This window comes from Syzygium oleosum, unplaced genomic scaffold, assembly GCF_021117445.2.
Source record: "Syzygium oleosum isolate NSW1041296 unplaced genomic scaffold, Sole_v2.1 Sole_v2.29, whole genome shotgun sequence".
Taxonomy (NCBI): domain Eukaryota; kingdom Viridiplantae; phylum Streptophyta; class Magnoliopsida; order Myrtales; family Myrtaceae; genus Syzygium; species Syzygium oleosum.
The window spans coordinates 1,452,539-1,473,994 of record NW_026607513.1 but is presented as its reverse complement, the minus strand read 5'-3'; the positions used below and the strand labels follow the sequence as shown (position 1 = coordinate 1,473,994).

At 37.6% G+C, this 21,456-nt stretch overlaps 1 protein-coding gene across 2 annotated transcripts; it reads left to right on the top strand.

Annotated features, from left to right (window-relative positions):
• The first annotated feature begins 12,933 nt into the window (after window positions 1-12,933).
• LOC115677847 (gibberellin 2-beta-dioxygenase 8) lies at window positions 12,934-20,330 on the top strand. Of its 2 annotated transcripts, XM_056303783.1 has the most exons (5): window positions 12,934-13,085; window positions 13,196-13,259; window positions 16,349-16,806; window positions 19,159-19,480; window positions 19,790-20,330. In XM_056303783.1, the coding sequence occupies exons 2-5, from the start codon at window positions 13,221-13,223 to the stop codon at window positions 20,018-20,020; spliced, it is 1,050 nt and encodes a 349-aa protein (XP_056159758.1). In that variant the 5' UTR covers window positions 12,934-13,085; window positions 13,196-13,220; the 3' UTR covers window positions 20,021-20,330. The 2 variants fall into 2 exon arrangements, with proteins under 2 accessions (XP_056159758.1, XP_030456931.2); XM_030601071.2 differs by lacking the exons at window positions 12,934-13,085; window positions 13,196-13,259 and having other exon boundaries at window positions 16,062-16,806.
• The last annotated feature ends 1,126 nt before the right edge of the window (window positions 20,331-21,456 follow it).

Here is a 21,456-nt window from a genome sequence, read left to right as displayed (position 1 = left end):
TTGGACCTTTTTCTTTTTGTCGGAGAAGAGGCGAAATCTCTCGCCCTATTTATTTTTTTAATTTCATCTTCATGTTAAATAAGTGACTAATTCCATTGGACCGGATCAGATTCGGGATAGAACTGGGAACCGATCACCCTCAAATTTTTGTAAGTCTTTTATGGTTAATATCACTAGCTTTATTAGTAATGATTGAAGAATTTTTTTTTTTGTGTTAAGCCACCGAATGGTGTGAAATGGAGACACAAAAGCCTACAAAAATCAAAATTGCAACAAGCATATGAAGGTTTCAACACGAGTTGTACAAGTCAAGAGACTAAAAGAATAACTGTATAATTTTTTGAAAAGATAAAGGGGTATCATTGGACCCTTTACAAATGTCGTAATTATGTTTTCGTGTCTTGAAACTGTCAGCATAATCGTTTCGACGTTTATGGCACTGAGCACATCATTTTCGATGCAAGCGAATAGACAATCTTTCAGCAATCCATCTCTCATTCAATTGTATGGACGATTCAATCCGATGGAGTAATACTAATAGACAAACCAATGGTAATTTGAAAAAGTAGATAAATGAAAGGAAACACCATTCCATGTTTTTTCTCGACTAATTATTAGAAAACATATGAAATTTCTTCATTGGAACCTCTTTTCTAAATTTGGGCCTCCTAATTCTTATGGGGGTCAAATTTGTGTCCTTAAAGTTTATTGAGGTCAAGACTTGAAGCTATGATCGATTCCAATGAGGCAATTTCGGCCATAAAGGCCCGCGATGGCTACATGAATGATGGCCTTGGACAAACCATATATGGGGCCACCTGAGGTTGACAACTTTGGATTTGAGGCGGCGATGCTACGGTGCCACCTTCCGAGAGAGGGTGGAGGACGGGGGATGGCCGACCCCAATGCACGGGAGGGCTAGCGACGTATGTGGTGGCTCGTGTGGCTCATACTGAACTAGGTAATGATGTGAGGGGATGAGGATACCACAACGACAAGTGAGGGAATTTCACGAGCCAAATTTAAAATATGCTACAAAGACACATGGTTTCACGTATAGGATTGAGATTGTTTGGAAAATGAAAAGGAATAAGCTATTCATATTATGAAGAGTTAAGTGTATCGGAAATCCTAAAACTTGTCGCAAAACTACAATTGAGTGCCAAAACTTTCGAAAAGTACAGTCAAGTCCAAAAATTTTGTCAAGTTGATGCATTCAAGTTATTTTATTAATTCCGTCCAATTTATATACAGCAAATACCGAACATGTGGCACTGATGTGGCGACCACCAAGCACCACATTAGAAAAATATTAAAGATAATCCAATTCATTCGCCATTGACGCACTCAATCCAATGTGAATGATCTCAAGGAATCGATGCAAAGACGCGATTGAAGCCACCGGCACTAACACTTGGTTGCAATTGAAGGCTCTATTTGTTTCGCGGAATATAAATGATTTGGAAAATATTGTTTGAAAAACGATCATTTGTATCTCTTCAAATAATTAGCTAATGAAAAAATAATTCATCATTGATAACAATTTATGTCTAAACAGTTTTCATGAACTGTTAGAAAGTCTAACTCAAAAACTTAATTTAAGAGATGGAAAGAGACAACATGAATTTAAAGAGCATTTAGGACCAATTATCAAGCATGTGGGACAATGCTTCAACACCCCCTCTCTATGCAAGCCGGATTACGAGCAGCACATGGAATTTGACTAATGGGAGTCGACGCACATTCGCGAAAAGGTTAGCACTAGCTCTGATGCTATGTTAGAAAGTCCAACTCAAAAGCTTAATTTGATAGGTAGGAGGAAATCACATGAAAAAAAGCAACATTTAGGACATGTTGTCAAGCAATAAGAGACAATACTTTAATTAAAGAAATATTTTTTGTTCATTCATTTTGGAATTGATATAAGCAATTGATTTTCGAAAAATGTTTTTCAAAACTTTCATTTTTCACAAAATAAACAGAGCCTAAATTTGAAAAAAAAAAATTGACTTTGAGGTTTCAAGACCAATGAAGACATGATTCTAAATTTCTAAGACAACATTAGCTTTTGAAAATTCTTTCACTTTATCATCCAATGCAAAATCGCTAGATTCGACCTCACACCAATCATGATTTCTTCACCACCACCCATGACTCCTCCGGCCTCGCACCAATCACGACCCTAGATACGAGGTCGCGGAGATTAAATCATAGCCGTCTTCATGCTCATAGCCATGATCGCTCGAGCTTTGTCTAGCTCCTGACCATGGCTATGCCGGCTTCCAAGCTTAAAGCTTGCAACCATGACCACTAGAGTCTCGTTGAGCTTCCGAACATCGAAATTAGAGAACGAAGGGAGATGAACCGTAAGTCTTTGTAGGTTCTACATTAATAAAAGAAAGCGATAGAGGAAGACCCGAAGTTTTGATCTTTTCTTTTCTTTTCTTTTTTTTCCCTTTTTAATTATTTTCATTTTCATGTTTTTTAAGAGATGCTTGGTGGGCACTACGTATCTTGAAAAAAGTAATAAAAGAAAAGCTACATCAACATTTTCCGTCAATCAAGTTGAATGAAATTAGCAAAATGACTTGATCATATTAAGTTAACAAGTTTTAGAATTCAGTCGCACTTTTTAAAAAAAATTAAAATTTAATTATATCTTCACGATAAGTTTTACGACTTTTGACACATTTATTTATGTTTGTAAAAGAAATATATGTGAATGATGATATTGTAATAGGGTATGCCAGTTGTTTGTATAAGTTTCTAATTTGGGTTGATTGAATTTTAGTATTTTGTTGGAAACCAGAACATGTGTCAGATATGACCCATCTTTTCCATCACATCAACAGGGAGCATGAATAATGGGGCGTGATACTTCCACGTGTTAACACGTAGAACCCACAAAATTAAAATTGAAAAGGTCGGATCTTAGGGTCACCATAATGATTGCTGCCGCCGACAGAAGATCACAAAATTCAAATTGAAAACGGGTCAACAACGACATGACCCGCAAACCCCCATCCCACCACTCGACTTTGACCAATCGAGTCGTCACACGGCACACCAACTTGAACCAAAAAAATTATTTTGGCAATCAATCGACATCCCAGCACCTTGCTAATCTTGAGAGGGACATCTTAATGTGACCACACTGATGAATGTTCCAGCGTACATCTTTATTGCCCATGTTCATTGTCCATTTACAGGACTATGTTCAGAAAAATCTAATGCCATCTTTTCTCTCTCTCCTATAATTTTTTTTGCCAAAATAATGTGTCATTCATTTTCGCGGAAATATAAAAGAAGAACAATGCAATCTAACTGCAAGCTAAATTACCAATAGGCATACGATCCTGCTGGTAAAAGGAATGGAGAGTGGGGATATATCACATGGGCGGAATTTGACTTCTGCGCTCTACAAGAGGCAAAACAAAAATCAGAGAGTGAGGAGAGTTAGAAATAAGACAAGTAAAAAAAAAAAAACTACAAACCAAGTTAAATTTTAGACAACTTCAATACAAAATAAGTTACGGATAACAAGATGAATTGCCGGAACGAGGTTAGGGATCGCTCGCTCAAAGAGCAAATATGTGACTTTTTCAAATCAGAATCGGCGGCCAATCACTGAATATATCTTTAGTAATGAGCACACACCAAGATCTCATTCTATTGTTATGGTTTTGCATTTCGGCTACCATTGCCGTTCATAGTAACAATATTGAACGAACAGAGATCTGATACATGTGAGAGCGAAACCTTTATAAAACTCCTCCAATCTCATTTGAAACTGTACTTGTACACCAACGGAACTCGAGAGAACCGAAACCCTGAAATCATACATGCAAAAATTCCTAAATCTAGATTAGATTGGGATAGAAACCTCCCTAAAACGGGAGAGAAGCTTCCAAATCTAGATTAGATCAGAAGAGAAAAACTTCGTAAAACGAGAGGAAAGCAAAAAAAAAAATAGAATAGCAAACCAAATTAGCCAAAGGAAAAAAATGGAGGGGAGAGAGAGATCTAGCTTGAACCCTCTCCTCCATGGAAGTTGAAGAAGAACGATGTGTAAAGATTAGAGAGAGTGGAGAAAATCCTAGAGAGGAAAAACCACGCTTTTTTGGGTCCCACTCTTTGCTTACAATTCAACATGCACAAATGTTTGCATTCTATGATTAAGATAGAAGAAAGCATTTCAATCTATGCAGACCTACAATTGGTTGGACTTTCAGTACCATTAACAATAATTGATCATTATGGCCATTATAAGGTTTACCGTAATGTTCGTGATAAAAATTGCATCATGAAATATCTATTTCGAAATACATATGCGATTCGAGATAAAAAATGAATAACATTTGCCAGAAGTTTCGAAAGGCTAGATCTAGCACAAAATGAATCAATTTTGTCGATCAGTCTTAATATTTCTAACATAAGTCCATACAAAATTCATAACACACTCAACTCAACTATATTTGTAAAATATAGATTTTCTACAAGTTCTTTAACATCCAAATTTTCTTAGTATACAACACATATGGACAGGTAATCAGAAAGTTAATCGAATTGTTGTATTATATATTATAGGAGATACAAAATTATGTGAACCCTTTTATTGAGCCAAAAAAAAAAAACATAGGGGACACACAAGATATCTTGTGATGCTACAATGTGATACCATAGACTCTAGTAAGAATTTTTGCTTGATAATATAGGAAAGCTTTAAGGGTCCGCTATTTCCACGCCCCGAATAACTAAAACTTGCCTAATTCATATCCATCTATCTAAATGACAAATCTATCCCTCACAAATTTACCGTTTCACTTATTTCTCTTCCTCTAAGGTAGTCCAGCAAGTTATAGACTAGGGGCCTTGATGTATCTAATGCAATAATTCAGAAGATAGGATTTATTTTACTTATTGGATCTTTCAAATTATCCCTGCATTGCCTAATAAAATTGTAAAAAATAAGGCCATAATTATAATTCAATACATCTCTTACTGCCTATTTTCATTTGGTAACTACGAATTTTCTTCTCGTAAATGATCATCAAATTTCACGTATGCACATAGCGCGTTGTTGAACTATGAAATAAATAAAATTCTTTAATTCCCTTAAACAATGATATCATTTTTTTCCTGTGACTTACTAGAAGCACAATAAATTATAAGAGTTAACAAGATGCGCTGTCATATACTTCATGAGGGAAGGATATTCTTTCATCAAATTATTGTGTGAAATAATACATGCACATTACATATATAAATATTTTTCCATGTAGAATTTTGGTTAAGAAATCACAATATATATATATATATATATATATATATATATATTCATTTTACAATTGCATATAAGTCATATAAGGGTCTTAGGTGGTGCAATTTTAATGGAGAAACGTTGTAGGACGAGAGGTACAATATGGGACAGCTCAAACTTTGCCATGTTACAACCAGAAGGCTGTGCTACCTCCGGACAGATACATCACATGCTTTTGTATATTGATCTTGGGGACATATACACACACACACACACACCATATGAACAAGATTAATTGAAATCCTCTCTCATTGTCCCCTCTCAGATCATGCAAAAACGTAGCCTTTGGTAAGTCTATATCTGTATTGAGGGAAAAAAGGACATATTATATCATTTGAAATTGTGTAATTTGTGGAACAACAACCAACAGTTTTAAAAGTTTAAAATATCAGCTTGAAGGCGTGTGATATGATATTTAAGTAGTTTAACATAAACCAAGCACTAATTAAATTTGCTTCTGGGTATTTGAAAATAGAAGTTTTTAAAGTTGAAGGGTTGGATTTTACTATGCTGTTGATATAAGGATATGAGAAGCAACTCCGAAAATATTTACTATTCTTGGCTATCGATTAAATGAAATTCGGAGGTGGTGATTACTTTAAAACTACTTTTTAACTAATGAAAAGGTGAGAAGAAGCGACCGTCACTAAGCCCGTCGCTTGTGCCCCACGACGGTGCTATTGGGAGTAGAACCGGGGTGACCCTACATCGTGCCATGATCGAACTGACGTCCCAAACGAACCAAGGCTTCTCAAAGTCGAGAATCGACCGAGAGGTTTCGGACCCATGGTCAGGGGCATTTCAAATCACTTGGAAGTAAGCCCTGCACCACTAAGCCAACTACCTGTCGATAAATTCAGTTATGAAACTCCATTCATTGTTCTTGCCATAGTCACTTAATCAAACGAACAAACTCTTTCTTGTTTATTTAGTCATCTCCGTATCTTTTCAAACTATTTAGTTCATGTTTCACTAGTCCATTTTCACGTTATCACTTCAAGTATGCTGTCTTAGTCACCGGATCGCGACATCTATCCTTCACATTTTACACTTCATCACGTCAAAATCATTGTCCAAAAACCTTAACATCCATCTCTATCTTCTCCGCCTTTCCATATTTTTCTATTGAAGGTCTGAGAGCAGGTAGAGAGAGAGAGAGAGAGAGAGAGAGAGAGAGAGAGAGAGAGAGAGAGAGAGAGGGGTGGATTAGTGAGAAGATATAATCATATGGGTCATTATCTAAGCATTGTTTCATATGGGTCATTATCTAAGCATTGTTTTATCTCTAGTTGATCTTTTTACGACACTAGAGTTACACCAAGTTTCAGGTGTTTGAGCAAGAGGAGAGCAATCCAAGCTTAGAGTTTATAAATCACTTACTAGCGGTTGGAGAGTTGACTTAGCGTCCGCTTGGTATTAGGCTATTAGTTCTGGTTAAACTGTACCTAGATGGGCTGCGCTTTGATGGAGTTGTGGTGTGAATTGTCTTGTGTGAGTTTGGTAACACCTATTTTAAACCCGCAACACCTTTACAACTGGGTGTGTCGGCTTTCTAAAAGTTATTGTATAGAGGTGGTTGCCAGACATCTTATAAAAGCTACAACGTCCTTTTTCACAATTGAATTTGGTGTCAGAAAAATATACCAAAGAGACTTACTTTGAGGCTTGGGCAACGGGATGAGTAGCCTTGAAATTAAGGAGAAAGACATAGAATATATGATGCGACAGTGTCATGTGAGGAAACAAGCCAATCGGAGTGAGATTTTAAAATGAGTCATGCTAAGAGGATGGTGCAGTTATATTAAATTTGAATTTCTAACCGTGCTATGTTGACCACAAGTTGCAATTTGTGACCGGTGGGCAACCTAATTTTATTTTCGGTCAAAGTAACATTTATTCATTTTCACAAAAATACAAGAGAAAACCAACGCCATTCAACTGCACACCAAGACAAACTAGGACAAATCTAGACAATTTCAAAATAAAACATGCTCCCGATAACGTGACACTGTCATTTCCACATAAATTCGCATGGTAACTAACTTTGAGAAAGTGCGGAACGAAGATTTTATCATTTTATAGGGATAATGTCACCATTTGTCTATCTATTTTTGTTCGAAACTCAAAATCATCCCTCTATCTTTTTTATGTTAAAGACGTCCTTTGTTTGTCCTTCCGTTATACCTTCTTCTTTTTTCTTGCCAGTTACTTTTATTGACGTGGATTGCAATATTACTAACATAGACGTTGGAATACACATGTTGTACTATGATTCGCTCAACATCATTATGTGACACCAAATAGGTATCAAATAAGCAACGTAAAAGAAAACAAATTGAGAGAGAGAGGGGGGGGGAGGGTCAAGTTCAAGCTAGAAGACACTGTAACCACTCACAATGGTCATGTCCGCTAGATCTTTTCGAATCGCGAAGCTCAAGGCTGCCATGACTGGTAGAGCTTTGAGCTTGCATTTCGAGCTTGGAGCGAGTGGTTATGGCCGTTTGAGTTTTGAGTCATGAAGCTCAAGGTCATGGCCACTCGAATTGATCTCACGGTCATAGTCGCTCAATTGGTAGTCGTGAGTAGGTACTAATCATGATCTTTGTATTGTCGGGGGTGTTTTGAGAGTTTTCTTCAAGTTTATTATTTCCTTATTTTATTTTATTATATTCACATATAAGGAATCGTACCTTGGCATTAATGGAAATCAAAATAAGTGAGATTTTCCTTCCAAATTTCTCAAAGAAACCGGATAAACAATTTAACCGATTTCCTCAGGAAAATGGAAGGTAGAGAAGGCACCGTCTCCTTTTTAAGAGGGATAGTGTTGTTATCTGATCGTTTCTCTTTTAACATTTATACGTAAAATTAGTTGATATGCATATCACGCGAATAATGTGACAGACCAATTTATGTCACATCAATTATATAATAGATATATCAAATTCTTTCTCCATCTTATGTCTTAATCTTTCTATTAGAAATGCGGATAAGTGAAAGATATGTGTAATTTAAAAGGGAAGGGAGCAAATGTAAGTTTCTAAAAAAAGTTATAAGCCAATTAGAATATATTAATTATTCATCATACCAATTTTTGTATGTGCGACTTTTTCCTTAACACAACTCAAACATGCATCTTAACATTATTAACAAACCATTTTCAAATATACTAACACAGTCTATAATTCATATAAAAGTCATTAACCGCATGGTCTAGGGATGCCCACTTCGATCTTCCAATGCACAAATACATCCAAAGGGAACATAGGCATCGTTTAGACACACCATATCAATTGCAAACGTGTGGTGAATCAAGATTCGAATGCAGACACTTCCCCAAAGAGATTCGTGTGGTGGGCATCGATTCATCAGAGGATTGAAATGATTCATCGTGAAGGCAGCTTTCACAGCGCGAAAAACTTAACGTGCAAAACAGTGAAAATACTGTGAACCCGGGTCATGGAATCTTCATTCAAAAGGTAGATCATATTGTATGGTTATATGGAATGAAGCCAATAACACTGAAGTGAAGTCCTTATTCTCTTTTGGGACAACCCACTTTTAAATGGGAAAATTATTGAACCAGTATTAAATCTATTGTATGGATACCACTTTAGTTTTAAACTTTTCAATTTTGTCAATTTTGTCCTAATCTTTTGCACGATATTCTAAGATAGTCCTTCCAGCCAATTTTTTCCTAAAATTGCTGATATGGCTATCCAGTCGTCGCTAATCTTCCTACGTGGTGCACCGCCACATCAATGATTTTCGGCAAAAATTGGCCGGAAGGACTACTTTAGAATTTTGTGCAAAGGCTTATGACTAAATTGGCAAACTTAGAAAGCTTAAAACTGAATTGGCATCCGTACAATAGGTTTAGGACTAATTGGACAATTTCCTCACGTCGTAATAGTGAAGATACTAATGCCGCATAATGTATAATTTTAGTAAGAGATTCATGTTAAAAAAATATATGTTAACGTATTGCACATCGCTCGTGTACAGGTTTATATGCTTTTCATATGCATGTGATTTCTTTCCATTTATCAGTTTAATATTTTGAATCGAACAATCTAACAATATCAAAGCCTACATGCGAAATGTGTCTAGTGATTGAGCATCTGCATTATCACAACGAAAATAACGTAACCCAAAAAAGGAGAAGAAAATCACAAATTAGACAAGTTGAACTAAAGGAGTCTCCAAAGCTGTTTGCTTCACTGATTTTGCTAGTGCTATCTTGTCAATATGGATGTAGAACAAGGGATGTGTGTGGGCGACGCCATTATTTTACATTCCACCAATTAAAATGGAATTAAGCCTGACTATATTGCATTTCACCACAAAGAAACCTCAATCATTGATTTTCTACTAATCAACTGCATAATAAAACTCCATGTTGTGCAATTGACTGTGGGATCAATCATCAATTCGTTGATTGTGACATGAATATGACCCGACTACTGACCCGATCAGATAAATTTTAAAATGACCCGTGCTAGAGATAATTAGGGATTGATATTTAGGGATTTCTCTAACAACCCTGATTGAAAATTTTTCACGATGGTATGAGGTGAAAGCGGAGGGTAAGGCCGGTTCGATTGTTCATTTTTTTTTTATCCTTTTGGATTTAGTATGAATATCGCTTTGCAATATCAAAGTGTGTAAGAGAGGCCAGATATATTTCGGGGGCTGGGGTTGAGAGTTTTCTATCCTTTTTCGTTGTACTTCGAATTTGACTATTTACTTCTTCTCCTCCTTCACCCGTGGACACGAAAAAGTGGCCGAATCACATAAATTTCTTAGCTCTTTCTTTCACTTTACATATCACAATACCCTCGCCAGACAAAATTACCAAAAGGAAGCCCTAATCGGAGTCCGTCAGTATATCAAGTTGGACTCATCTTCACTAAAAAAATTAAAACAATTCATTTGCATACCAAATCGATTAGGATATATCAATTCATTTTTAAACCATATCCCGGATGTGAGACTTCTTTCACCTAACACCTGCACACGTCTACCTTAACAAATCTACCCCTCACATATGAGCCAGTTATGTTAGGCCCGCTCCTCCTCAATCTAGTTATCGTTAAGCTCCAACATTATCTTAACTCAAATTCCCACCTCGACCTAGCTAAGTTTTTGGCAAATGATTGGTGAGAGCAACAACATCTGCCTTTAGACTCTACTTCAATCTCCTCAGCCTAACTAAGTTTAGTGGGAAGTCGGGGGACGTCATTCGCCACCTAGATTAGGGAGTCACATCCAAGATTTTTTTCTTGAGATATCCACCACATGCCGGTCCGTAGGTCGGCCTATCCAAACCATCGGGTTTGATACAACTTGTTGGGACGTCCAACAGAAATGAAATACTTTCAACTGGAAAAATCACCAAGAGGGAGCCCAAATCCGAATTTATCAATATGATCAATTGGATCCACGTTCACTTAAAAACTTAAGTCATTGAGTTACGAATCAATTATAATAAATAAATCCACTCGCATTGCACCACATCCCGATATTAGACTTCTTTAGCCTAATATCCTCACTCGTATACTTTAACACTTTTAAGATTACATATTTTTCTCTTAACATAATTAACAGATATTGTCGTTTCAGGACAAGTAATTATATAGATATTTTGGGCCTACAGCTTGGCAACCTATAGTTGCTTTCAAGGACAGTACAAGTGCAGCTTTTTTGGCACAGAAGATACATGTGTGTCTGTGTTGGTGCACCTCCATGCCTTTCATCATTTAAAGCCCTGCACATGCATATGCATGCCCATTCGCACCCTATTTTGTCATTTCTTTTCTCCCCTCCCACGAAAATTTCTTCAATATCATGTCGACGTGAAAATCCTCACCATTTCGACATGCATGTGACATTCGATGCTGCCACGTACGTGCCGACATGGACTTAGAGGTTACGGCTCCACGGTCGGGTCGGGTCCAGCACCAATCATGTGCCCTGTTTCAGACAACCACACTTGCACAGAGAGAGAGAGAGAGAGAGAGAGAGAGAGAGAGAGAGAGAGAGAGAGAGAGAGAGAATACACTCTTCATTGATGAGTTGACATCCTTTATCCTTCAATTGGTGCTCATTCATCCAAGTCTCACCCGAACCAACACTACATCTGATACGTTCCTGCTGGCCAGATTTCATGCTTGTTGATGGTGAGTGTGAAACCGTCTATTAAATGAGTTTGACTGAGAAATGATGGTGAAAGATACAATGGTATAAAATTTAAGTGATAAAAGAAGAGAAGTTATGAACTAGTCAAGATGAAATGGGAGGGATCAAACCCTAATGACATATTCCATAGGTCAAACTAGAAATTGTTGTTGTAGCCCCCGTTCATTGAGATTTAGCTTATGCTTTCACGGTCATGCCGAACACCTTTCCTTGAGTCAAAATATGATTATGAGCATGTGTTAGTGCGACATTAAAAGAATCTCACATATGATGATTTACTGGAGATGAAGTAGCACATGTAATGTAACTAATTGACTTATAAATCGATGGTTTAGGGGAAGTTGATCCTGTCAAACATCTTGATGGGCTTAGGGGTAGGCTCCCTTAAGGTAATCTCTTCAAGATGAGGCATCAGATTTCTATCTCAACTCCCACCATATCTATATATCTATATATATGTGTGTGTGTGTGTGTGTGTGTGTGTGTGTGTGTGTGTGTGTGTGTGTGTGTGTGTGTGTGTGTGTGTGTGTGTGTGTGTGTGAATTTATTCTCTTTGACAAGTCTAATATAACTCCATTAGTTCTTAATTTTTGGTGAGAATGAAGTAGTTATTTTATTGAGATGGCTCATAATATAGTGGTTTAAATACTTTGACAAAAGATGGATCCAACTAAATTTATTGATGAGATCAGAGAAGGGCTTCCTTTGAGTGATTTACCTAAAATGAGGTATTGGGCATTAATTTGACACCGCCATATTTTGCGGATGATGATAAGCGGGTTAGAAACAACCTATTCTAATGAAAAAAAAAAAAACCAGAAGAGAGACTCTTTTTCTTTGTCAAATCCAGCATATAATCCCACTTGCTGTTAGTATGTTATTGGCTTGTTCTAATGGATCAAATCCATTTTTTCTCCACGCTCTTAGTACTACACCTAACATTGAATTGATTGGCCCTTTCAACTTCCAAATTCACTTGGTTCTCATTCCTCCAAGTTGTTCACTTCTCTCTCATCCTCTTTTTGTCAATATCACAATCTCTATCCATAAATGGAAAGCTAAGATTTAGTCTCCCTTTTCTTAACACGGGCTTGAATAAGCATGGCAAAAAGTAGTGCCTTGGGGAAACATTTTCTCTGGTGGATTTCGAAGAAGCGTGTTCTTCTCATGAGCGAGCAAGTGTTGATGCATCCGGTACTTATTAGTCCCTTCCATATCAGTCATTGATTAGTGTGGATCTCATGGAAAGCTCATATGATCTGATGATTACGATGGAGTGGGCTCACATGCTCCAAATATATATATGAACTTTTCCTTACAAGCATAGTCGCTCACTCCATTATAAAATCTCTTTCACTTCCAAACTTAGAGGACTATATACATACCCCCCACCCCCCCATCCCCCCCCCCCCACCTCTCTCTCCTCAACTTGCAAGTCAGTCCTATATAAGAAGCACGCATTCTTTCTTTACAAGTATGCGAGTGTTCCTTCTCTTCATTTTCTTTACTTGAGCGAGCAAACTACAAGCAGAGAGAGAAGTTGACGTCTCCGTGCATCGGCATGCAGGTTACTATCTTCAGCTTTTCTCATATATACTTGGCATTATCGATAGGCACAGAATAATCTTCAACTGAGAAAAGCTTTTTGTTTATCTATTTACTTCTGGGTTATCGCAGAGCTGAAGGTAAAAGGAGGCAAGCCATGGTGAAGGTCGTTAACTTGGTCGAGAATCTGAGCCATGTAAGAGAAATCAACACAAATATTTCTTCATCGTTTAATTTGTTGGGCATACCATATAGTTCTTGCTGATACAGTACTAGCTTATTATTTTATTCATCACAAAACATGTGCGCTGCTTGGATTCCACCTTTGATTGCTTTTCCAGAACTTTTAGGTCAACCTGAAAAAGTGCATGGCATTCTAATTTCAAGATGTGGTCGAACGAAATATTTAAAGCTATGGACAATATTTTGCATGTTATTATTTTTATATATGTCTCTATCTTTTAAATACTCTTGGTATGATATGTTCCCTCGGGGACTTTCGACAAATATATTAAGACACAAGAATTGATTTAATTTAATTTGACTGCGATTGCATGACCAATGAGGTCAGGCATTTGCAGGTTCCGTGAAAATTACTTCAGATAATTACACATTTGAGGTCTGCATGTGTCAACATATTAACCTTTCATTTTAAAGGAATAGCTGTTTCCTATTTTTCATTCTTCTTTTATAATTTGCATTTTTTTAATTAATTAGGAGGTCTGGGTTTTGATTTCTGTACCCTTTTCAATCTACATCATGGATGGACTCAAAATAAGATTGGGGGGTTGAAAAAGATATGGTGAGGAGAGTGCAAGAGGGTTGGGTGTAATGAGTTGGACAAAGGCAAGATTAAGAGAAAAATACAGGACATATATTCAATCAATGAAATATAATAGGACACTGTGATATTCCATACATGATATGATCACAAGTCTATTCATATGACTTCTGAGCCAAAAAAAAAGTCAGTTGATATGACGAGTTTGACGAGCTTTATCGATTCGATCTATTCAAACTCACGCATATTCTTAACTAAAAGAAGGGAAAACCTGGAATACTAAAGGAGTATTATCCTTCTTAAACCCTTGATGATGGTAAATCCTAGCCCAACAAGTTTGGAGCCAGTCTATAAATCTGATCGAGAGGACTAATCTATTTGAACTATTTTGCATATCTAATCCACAATAAAGTTTTTGATGTAATATTTAAATCAGATTGCATGTTGATAAGGTATTATCACACATCTAAAAGGTCTCTTCATTCTCATAATTTTCTTGAAATGTGATCACAAATGAGAATATTTAATTAATAGATGATAATATTATATTTTAGTGCATAAATTACGCAGAAAACTTTTTAGACATTGAGGGCCCAAAAGGGTACAAGTAGTTTCGACAAACACCATAAGATCGGCATCACCTTTTCATAATTTTCCTTTTAAATTTCTCCATTCATTGAACAAACAAAATCAGCAACCAACTTGAGTGGGTGGTCATTATCAGTGAAAGGCTGTCCGAGGACCTTCTAATCATGCTCAATAATTGAAAGGGTTCTTGGCCCCTTTTGACCCCTGCGGAAAAGTGATCTATGCAGCGTTTCTGAAATTTAATGTTGGGAAAGTGACAGAAATCGGATAAATTGGAGTTGATGAACCTGTATCGTGATGTACGGTCAGCTGGTGGGGTTGAACAACGAAGGGATTGCCAACCAAAAGCCAATGGTGAAATTGGAGATAAATAAAATTTCGACCAAAAAAGGAAAAATTGGAGATAAATGTGATGGGCCAGCGTGCATCATCTGTGCTGTGCTGAAGCTTCTGTCACGATTCTGAAATTTAAAATATATCATATCATAGGCCCGTTCAATGTCGGCCTCCGTCGACATGGAAAAGACAATTATTATATTGGTCACAATGAATGTGTGACGGTGCATTTAAGTGAAATATTTGGTGCACTTTCTTGAATTGGGAGAGTGCGATTTAGTCTATCAAATGAAGTTTAGGTGGGGAAACATACTCCCCCTTACTTTTAGAGTTATTCTTCACTTGAAAGTTGAACCTGGCATGAGAAGCAAAACATGTAAGACAGCCTTTAAGATGAGCATATGCCCGTTTTGAGTGGTGCCTTTCTATGCTCTTTGTTTGAACCTCCATCTGTGTTATCAACTCTCTCTACCGAGCAAAAAGTCCAATGGCACCTAGATTGTCGAGACCCTCTATCTGATTAGAAGTTAAAATGTGTCTTTGTATAGAGGAGATTGCCGATTTGAGGTTAGGGTTTTTACAAATTTCTTGTTTAGTCAGACACGTATCACATTTTGAATGGTTTCTATGCTCTATGTTTGAATGTCCATGTTTGTTACCAACTCTCTCTCCTGGGCAGAAAAGTTAGATGGCACCTAGATTGTCGAGACCCTCTATTTAATTAGAAGTTAACAAGTGTCTTTATACAGAGGAGATTGTCGACTTGAGATTAGGGTTTCTTACAGATTTCTTATTTAGTCAAACACGTGTCACATTTTGAATGGAGGGACTCCTCACAATGAAATGATATCAGGACCTTCAAACCCTTTTTTCCCAATCATTCCATGTCAATATTTTATAGGTGGACCCAAAGATTGGTAACCCAAGAATTATCTGATCCTCTACTACATCTCATTCTCCAATATAACTCCACATACTATTGGCTTTTCAATTACATTAACCGCACATGGTATGAAATGGATTTACCCCACAATGTGCAATTGATGATGACGACTGAAACTAGAATTCGAAGATAACTGATGCCAGGGTGTAATGGTTATCACTAGCCTAAGCTAATACCGATATTCCATATGGTCCAAAGTTTGTGACGATATTTGAGAAGTATCATGAATCTTCTTATTCCGGTCTAGAAATTGTTAACTCACTGTCTCTTCCATGACATAAATCTGCCTCCTCATAACATTTATCTATATTTTAATTATGACCTGCATGTACAAAGATGTAGCTTTGAGAAGCAAGAAAAACAAGGGGCTTATAGGTATCTTCAATACATCGACCGAGAAAAGACACACGATCGATCAACTTTGTCTTAAGAGTCCAAGTAAAACGTGAGAAGAAAAAAGGAATTCCTCATAATGTTTTCATCGACGACAACATTTACGCGGTGTTCCAATCTGTTTCTCTCTGTCTCAATCCCACAAGAGAAAGTCCCAGAACAAAAGAGAAAAAAAACAAGAAATCACCCTCTTCATGTCCCTTGTGTATCTAGCCTCAGACATCCATCTGCCTTTGTTTTCCAGCCTCTAACCATGGACTCATCAGACCCGCCATTTCAAGAAACCTACAAAACCCTCTTCAAGAAGTTACCCAACAAAGCCCCGACCGCGCCCGTCGCCGCCGTCGAGGAGCGCGACCTCCCGGTGATCGACCTCGGCCGGCTGAGCCTTGGTGAGGAGGAGAGACGCGGGTGCAAGTTGGAGATCGCGAGGGCCTCACGGGAGTGGGGGTTCTTCCAGGTGCTGAACCATGGGATTTCACGAGAGATCTTGGAGAAAATGAGGGAGGAGCAGATCAAGGTGTTCCGAGAGCCGTTCGAGAAGAAGACAAGGGAGGACAAGTACTTGAATTTCTCGGCTGGGAGCTATCGGTGGGGGACTCCTTCGGCGACGTGCTTGCGGCAGTTGTCGTGGTCCGAGGCTTTCCACGTCCCTTTGAGTGATATCATCTCCGGCACAAGAGGCTGCAACAGCACTCTCAGGTAATAATCACAACCAATTAATCACCGTACTTTTCTTAAAGGATTTTTGCGCACAAAGTTCTTAAATGTTAAGGTTTCCCTTTCTTGAAACTCTTTCATTTCTAGATCTTATCTACTTGCCTTTGCATTTTAGCACGACTGTTGAGATAACATCTAGGAAGGTTAACATTATTTTACTGAACCCACTAGGATTAGGGCCGCAAAGTAGCTGGGTATTCTCTAGAGTGTGTGATTACTTTTACATCAATAGAATCGTCAAACAAGAAATTGGTCAATCCGATCAATATGAGTTATCTTGCTCTTAATCGTTACCATATGCAACATGGGTAAATTTTTATTTTTTTTCAAAGATAAGTAAATATGAGTAAAAACTATGAATCAGTAGGCAACACTGAAAAGATAAAATTTCATAGGCAGAGCGAGTACAAAAAATGAGGGTTTTTTTTTTTTTTAACGTCTTACCTTACCGAAAAAAAATGAGGGTTTTTGTCATAAACATACACGTAGTCATTCTAAACATTAGGAAATGATATCATTGACCACAGCTCAAATCGAACACAAATGTTAGGGTCTCTCTTACTGTACCATCACACTATCATGCTAATTTTGGAGAGATAAGTTAGGTCATTAAGCAATATAAGCTTAACGCATATCGAAATCCACTTCCAATACACTTTGTTTTTCAGGGTTATGCGTGTCATTGCAGCGCAGCCCTTGAACTAGAAAGAGAGAGTAATTTGCCCAATGAAAAGCTATTGGAGAGAAAGATAATATGGCCAAGTTTTCTATTATTTGTAGACCCCAAGACATGCATTAGACACTGCTGGCACATCATAAAGAATGTACGTGATATAAATTTTTTTGCATGCATGGCCTCTTGTCACCTCGTCATGTGATCTTCGCAAGTAAAGATGAGCTGGCATTCTGCCATGCTCGTACTCAGACATGACGTGGCCTCCAAATGCACCTCACCTTTCTTCGGATAGTCCTGATAATTGATTATCACATGTTGTGTAGATTCAAAAGCTTATGTACGTTTTATTGATTAGAAATAGGTTGCTTATGAGAACAGTTGGTTTTTCATCGAGGTAGGCGAAGCTAAAATTGATTAAAGCGGAATTGCAGTCTACTAAACAGAATTGTCAGCTCTTAGAATTCTAGATTTTCCTTGATTTAAATGTACATTCCATAACAACTTAGTATTTTTTTTCCACGTATAAGTACTGAATATTACAGCTTCTTCTATCATCATTTATTTACTGATTATGTGTACTGGTTGAATTTAATGTCATACATCGTGCAATCTACCTTGTACCTCATCAGTTTCAAATATTCGGATTTGGGAACGTATCTTGTGAGCCTTAATACCCACCTTGGAACCTATTCGGTCATGCCGGTTTAGCTGGTTTTCTGAAACACCCCTATGTACGACGGTCAATCAAATCATGACCTGTTTAACACGATCCGACTTACAACTCAAATCCGTATTGACCCAAGCACAAACCCAATTCAACTTGTTTAATTGCCAGGTTTATGCAAATGCCCAATTAGTCCATTCATCATTTCATGAATGAGTCATATTTGGATACAGGTTAGTAGAGGAAATTTCACTACAAGTCCTAAACCTTACGTGCAAAATGCAATCGAGGCCATAACCTTTTGGTTGGTTCAATCAAGTCCTAAATCTTTACCAAAAAGTGCAATTGCATCCTAAACTTTTCAATTAAGTCACTTAAGTCCAGGCCTAAAACTCACGTTGAAAATTGCAATTTAACAATACCGTTAGCCCATATTTGAGTGACACGTAGACTATTTTAGCCACTGTTCACCAAAGGACTTCATCGTACTTTGTTAAAAAGGCTTCAGACTTAATTGATTCGATTAAAAGATTTCGGACTTGATTACATCCCGTACACAAGGTTTAATACCCTCAGTACACTTTTTTCTATAGTAGTTTGTTAGCACCACCTATGGATGGCGGTTTTTATTTCCATTAGTAATTCTTAATTATCAGCTCTTCCTTTATGTTTTGTCCATTTTCTCAGGATAATAGTCAATTAGGTCACATAGCTGTCCTACTTTAACATGACATCACTTGATGTTGCATAAAGTAGGGCATGCAAGCATGAATTTTCTAAGACCAAAATGGTGAATTCTTGGAATGATCAAGCCGCTCCAATTTCTTTTCTCTATAAAACATAATGTTAACGCTGCTATCGGACTGTTTGCATTTAACAGCCTAAACTTTTGAGCTCGTTCATGTCTGATCATTTCCCCCGTTGTACTAGCATTGCTCGTCTTTTGTACTTACATGTTAAATTTTCTTCTGGGGTCATGATTCTTTGTCACCAGCTCGACAATGGAAAAATTTGCTGGGACTGTATCGAACCTAGCACAGAGATTAGCCGAGATCTTAGCAGAAGAACTGGGCCACAAATCCACCTTCTTCATGGAGAATTGCCTGCCAAGCACTTGCTATCTGAGGATGAACAGATACCCACCATGTCCAATCTCACCCGACGTGTTCGGACTGATGCCACACACCGACAGCGACTTCCTCACGATCCTGCATCAAGACGAGGTGGGGGGTCTGCAATTGGTTAAAGATGGGGAGTGGATCGCTGTTAAACCTAATTCAGATGCTCTCATCATCAACATCGGCGACTTGTTTCAGGTTCATGTGTGTCTTTTCTTGTTCTCGCTATCAATCATTAGCACTTTTGACTGCTGTATCGTTGAAAAACACTGCGAATGCGAACTTAGGTCATTCGAAACAGGATCTCTCCACCAAGAACGTCGTCACGTCGGTAGGACCCTGTGAGTTGGGTTGTAGTGATTTTGATTAGGACATGCTTACTGTATGGCTTGTGTCGGTAAACCCTTTTTCCAGTTGAATACGACGCTGTTGATTGATTTCTTGTTGGGGGGGGTCATGGTTGCATGCTTCTTGATGAATTAGCATCTCCGCACGCTCGCGTTTCAGGCATGGAGCAATGATGTGTACAAGAGCGTGCAGCACCGGGTGGCGACCAACTCGAAATGGGAGCGGTACTCGACCGCGTATTTCCTCTGCCCGTCGTACGACACCGTGATCGAGAGCTGCAACTGTCCTCCCGTCTACCGGAGCTTCAGCTTTAGAGAATTTAGGCGACAGGTCCAAGAAGATGTACAAACACTGGGTCTTAAGGTCGGGCTTCCCAGATTTCTCGTTTAAAAGCTGATGAAATTTTTGTGTCTGGATGCTGTCCTTTATGAATTGACTAGCTTATTAGCTAGTGAATATTAAGAAAGTATAAAAAGGAAAGGTACTCGAAGAGAAAAGGAAAAAAAAGAAAATACATGGAAGGATTTGTACATGTAGATTTGGAAGTTCAAGAAAATTTAGGGAGCTAGAGGATAATTTGCTTATAGTTTTTTAGCATAAGTTTGATATTGGTTTGAGAATCCAATTTCTGTCTACGTATCATTAATCTATTGTACAGGGAACTAGGGTTTTTGCAATTTAACATGTAGCTTGTTTTCAACTTTTTTTTATTTATTGGATGGTACAATGCAAACTTTTGTTTCTTTTATTTTATTTAAGGAGAGTATATTCAAAACCTTCATGATTCACATGCCAAAAATTTCCAAGAAAAACAGGTCCATTTTAAATGAAACAATTGGAAATGCCTTAGAAAAGAAAGATTCTATTGTCAAAACATTATCTAAATATATCACCAAAAATGATTAATAAGTACTCAGACACGCCAACAGGCGTGTGGCCCCGCTGGTAAAGAGATTGGGGGATGGGGTCGGAGAGTATCAGATCTGGGGTTCGATTCTCTTGAACAACACACTTATACATAGTCACTTCAAGATATCTTTCGCTTAAGTTTGGATCTTGAAAGAAAAATCAAAATTATATATGTGATTAAGTGATTGATCGATTACCATATAGTCACTTAAGTGATTGCACAATAATAAAAATAAATTTCTGATAGAATTTTGAAAGTGTTTTTCTTTTAAGATTTGATGATGATTTCGTTCTCCAATATCGTCTTATAATATCGATGGAAAGCCCTATGTATCTAGTTTCTAATGCATCGTGTTTCATGCTATCTGGAGTCTTCTAGAAGAAGTTATGCTTGCTTCACTCAAGAAGTTAGAGTGTATTGATCAATGAATTTCATAGTTGAACTCTTGGATTAGAGTCTTATGTTAACTCTGTATCTCTTTGCTGGATACGGTTGCGTGTTGAATGATAGGCTTTGCATCGTCGGGTAAATTCCACAAGTGGTCAGCATTTATCCTATTACATGCCCAGTGACTTGAGGTCGATTAGTTCTCTAGGTGATAAGTATTTATGTCACACTTGTGTTACCTTCTAAATCTCCGGCCACATTGGTATCGCGGTGTGTATAGGAATTTAAAGAATTTGCATTTTATTTTGTTTTTTACAAATTCCAAATCTGTCATCATTGGTGATAGATATAGATTGTGTCCCAAAACGATTACACATATTATTTTAAATTTTTCCAAAAAAAACTCCACCATCAGTTTTCTTTGGGCCATCAGTAGTTTGTCCAATTAAACGTTGAAAAGATTCAATTGGGCATGGGCTTCTACTAGGCCTGCAGTCCACCCAAATGTGGCCTTCAAATTGAATTTTCA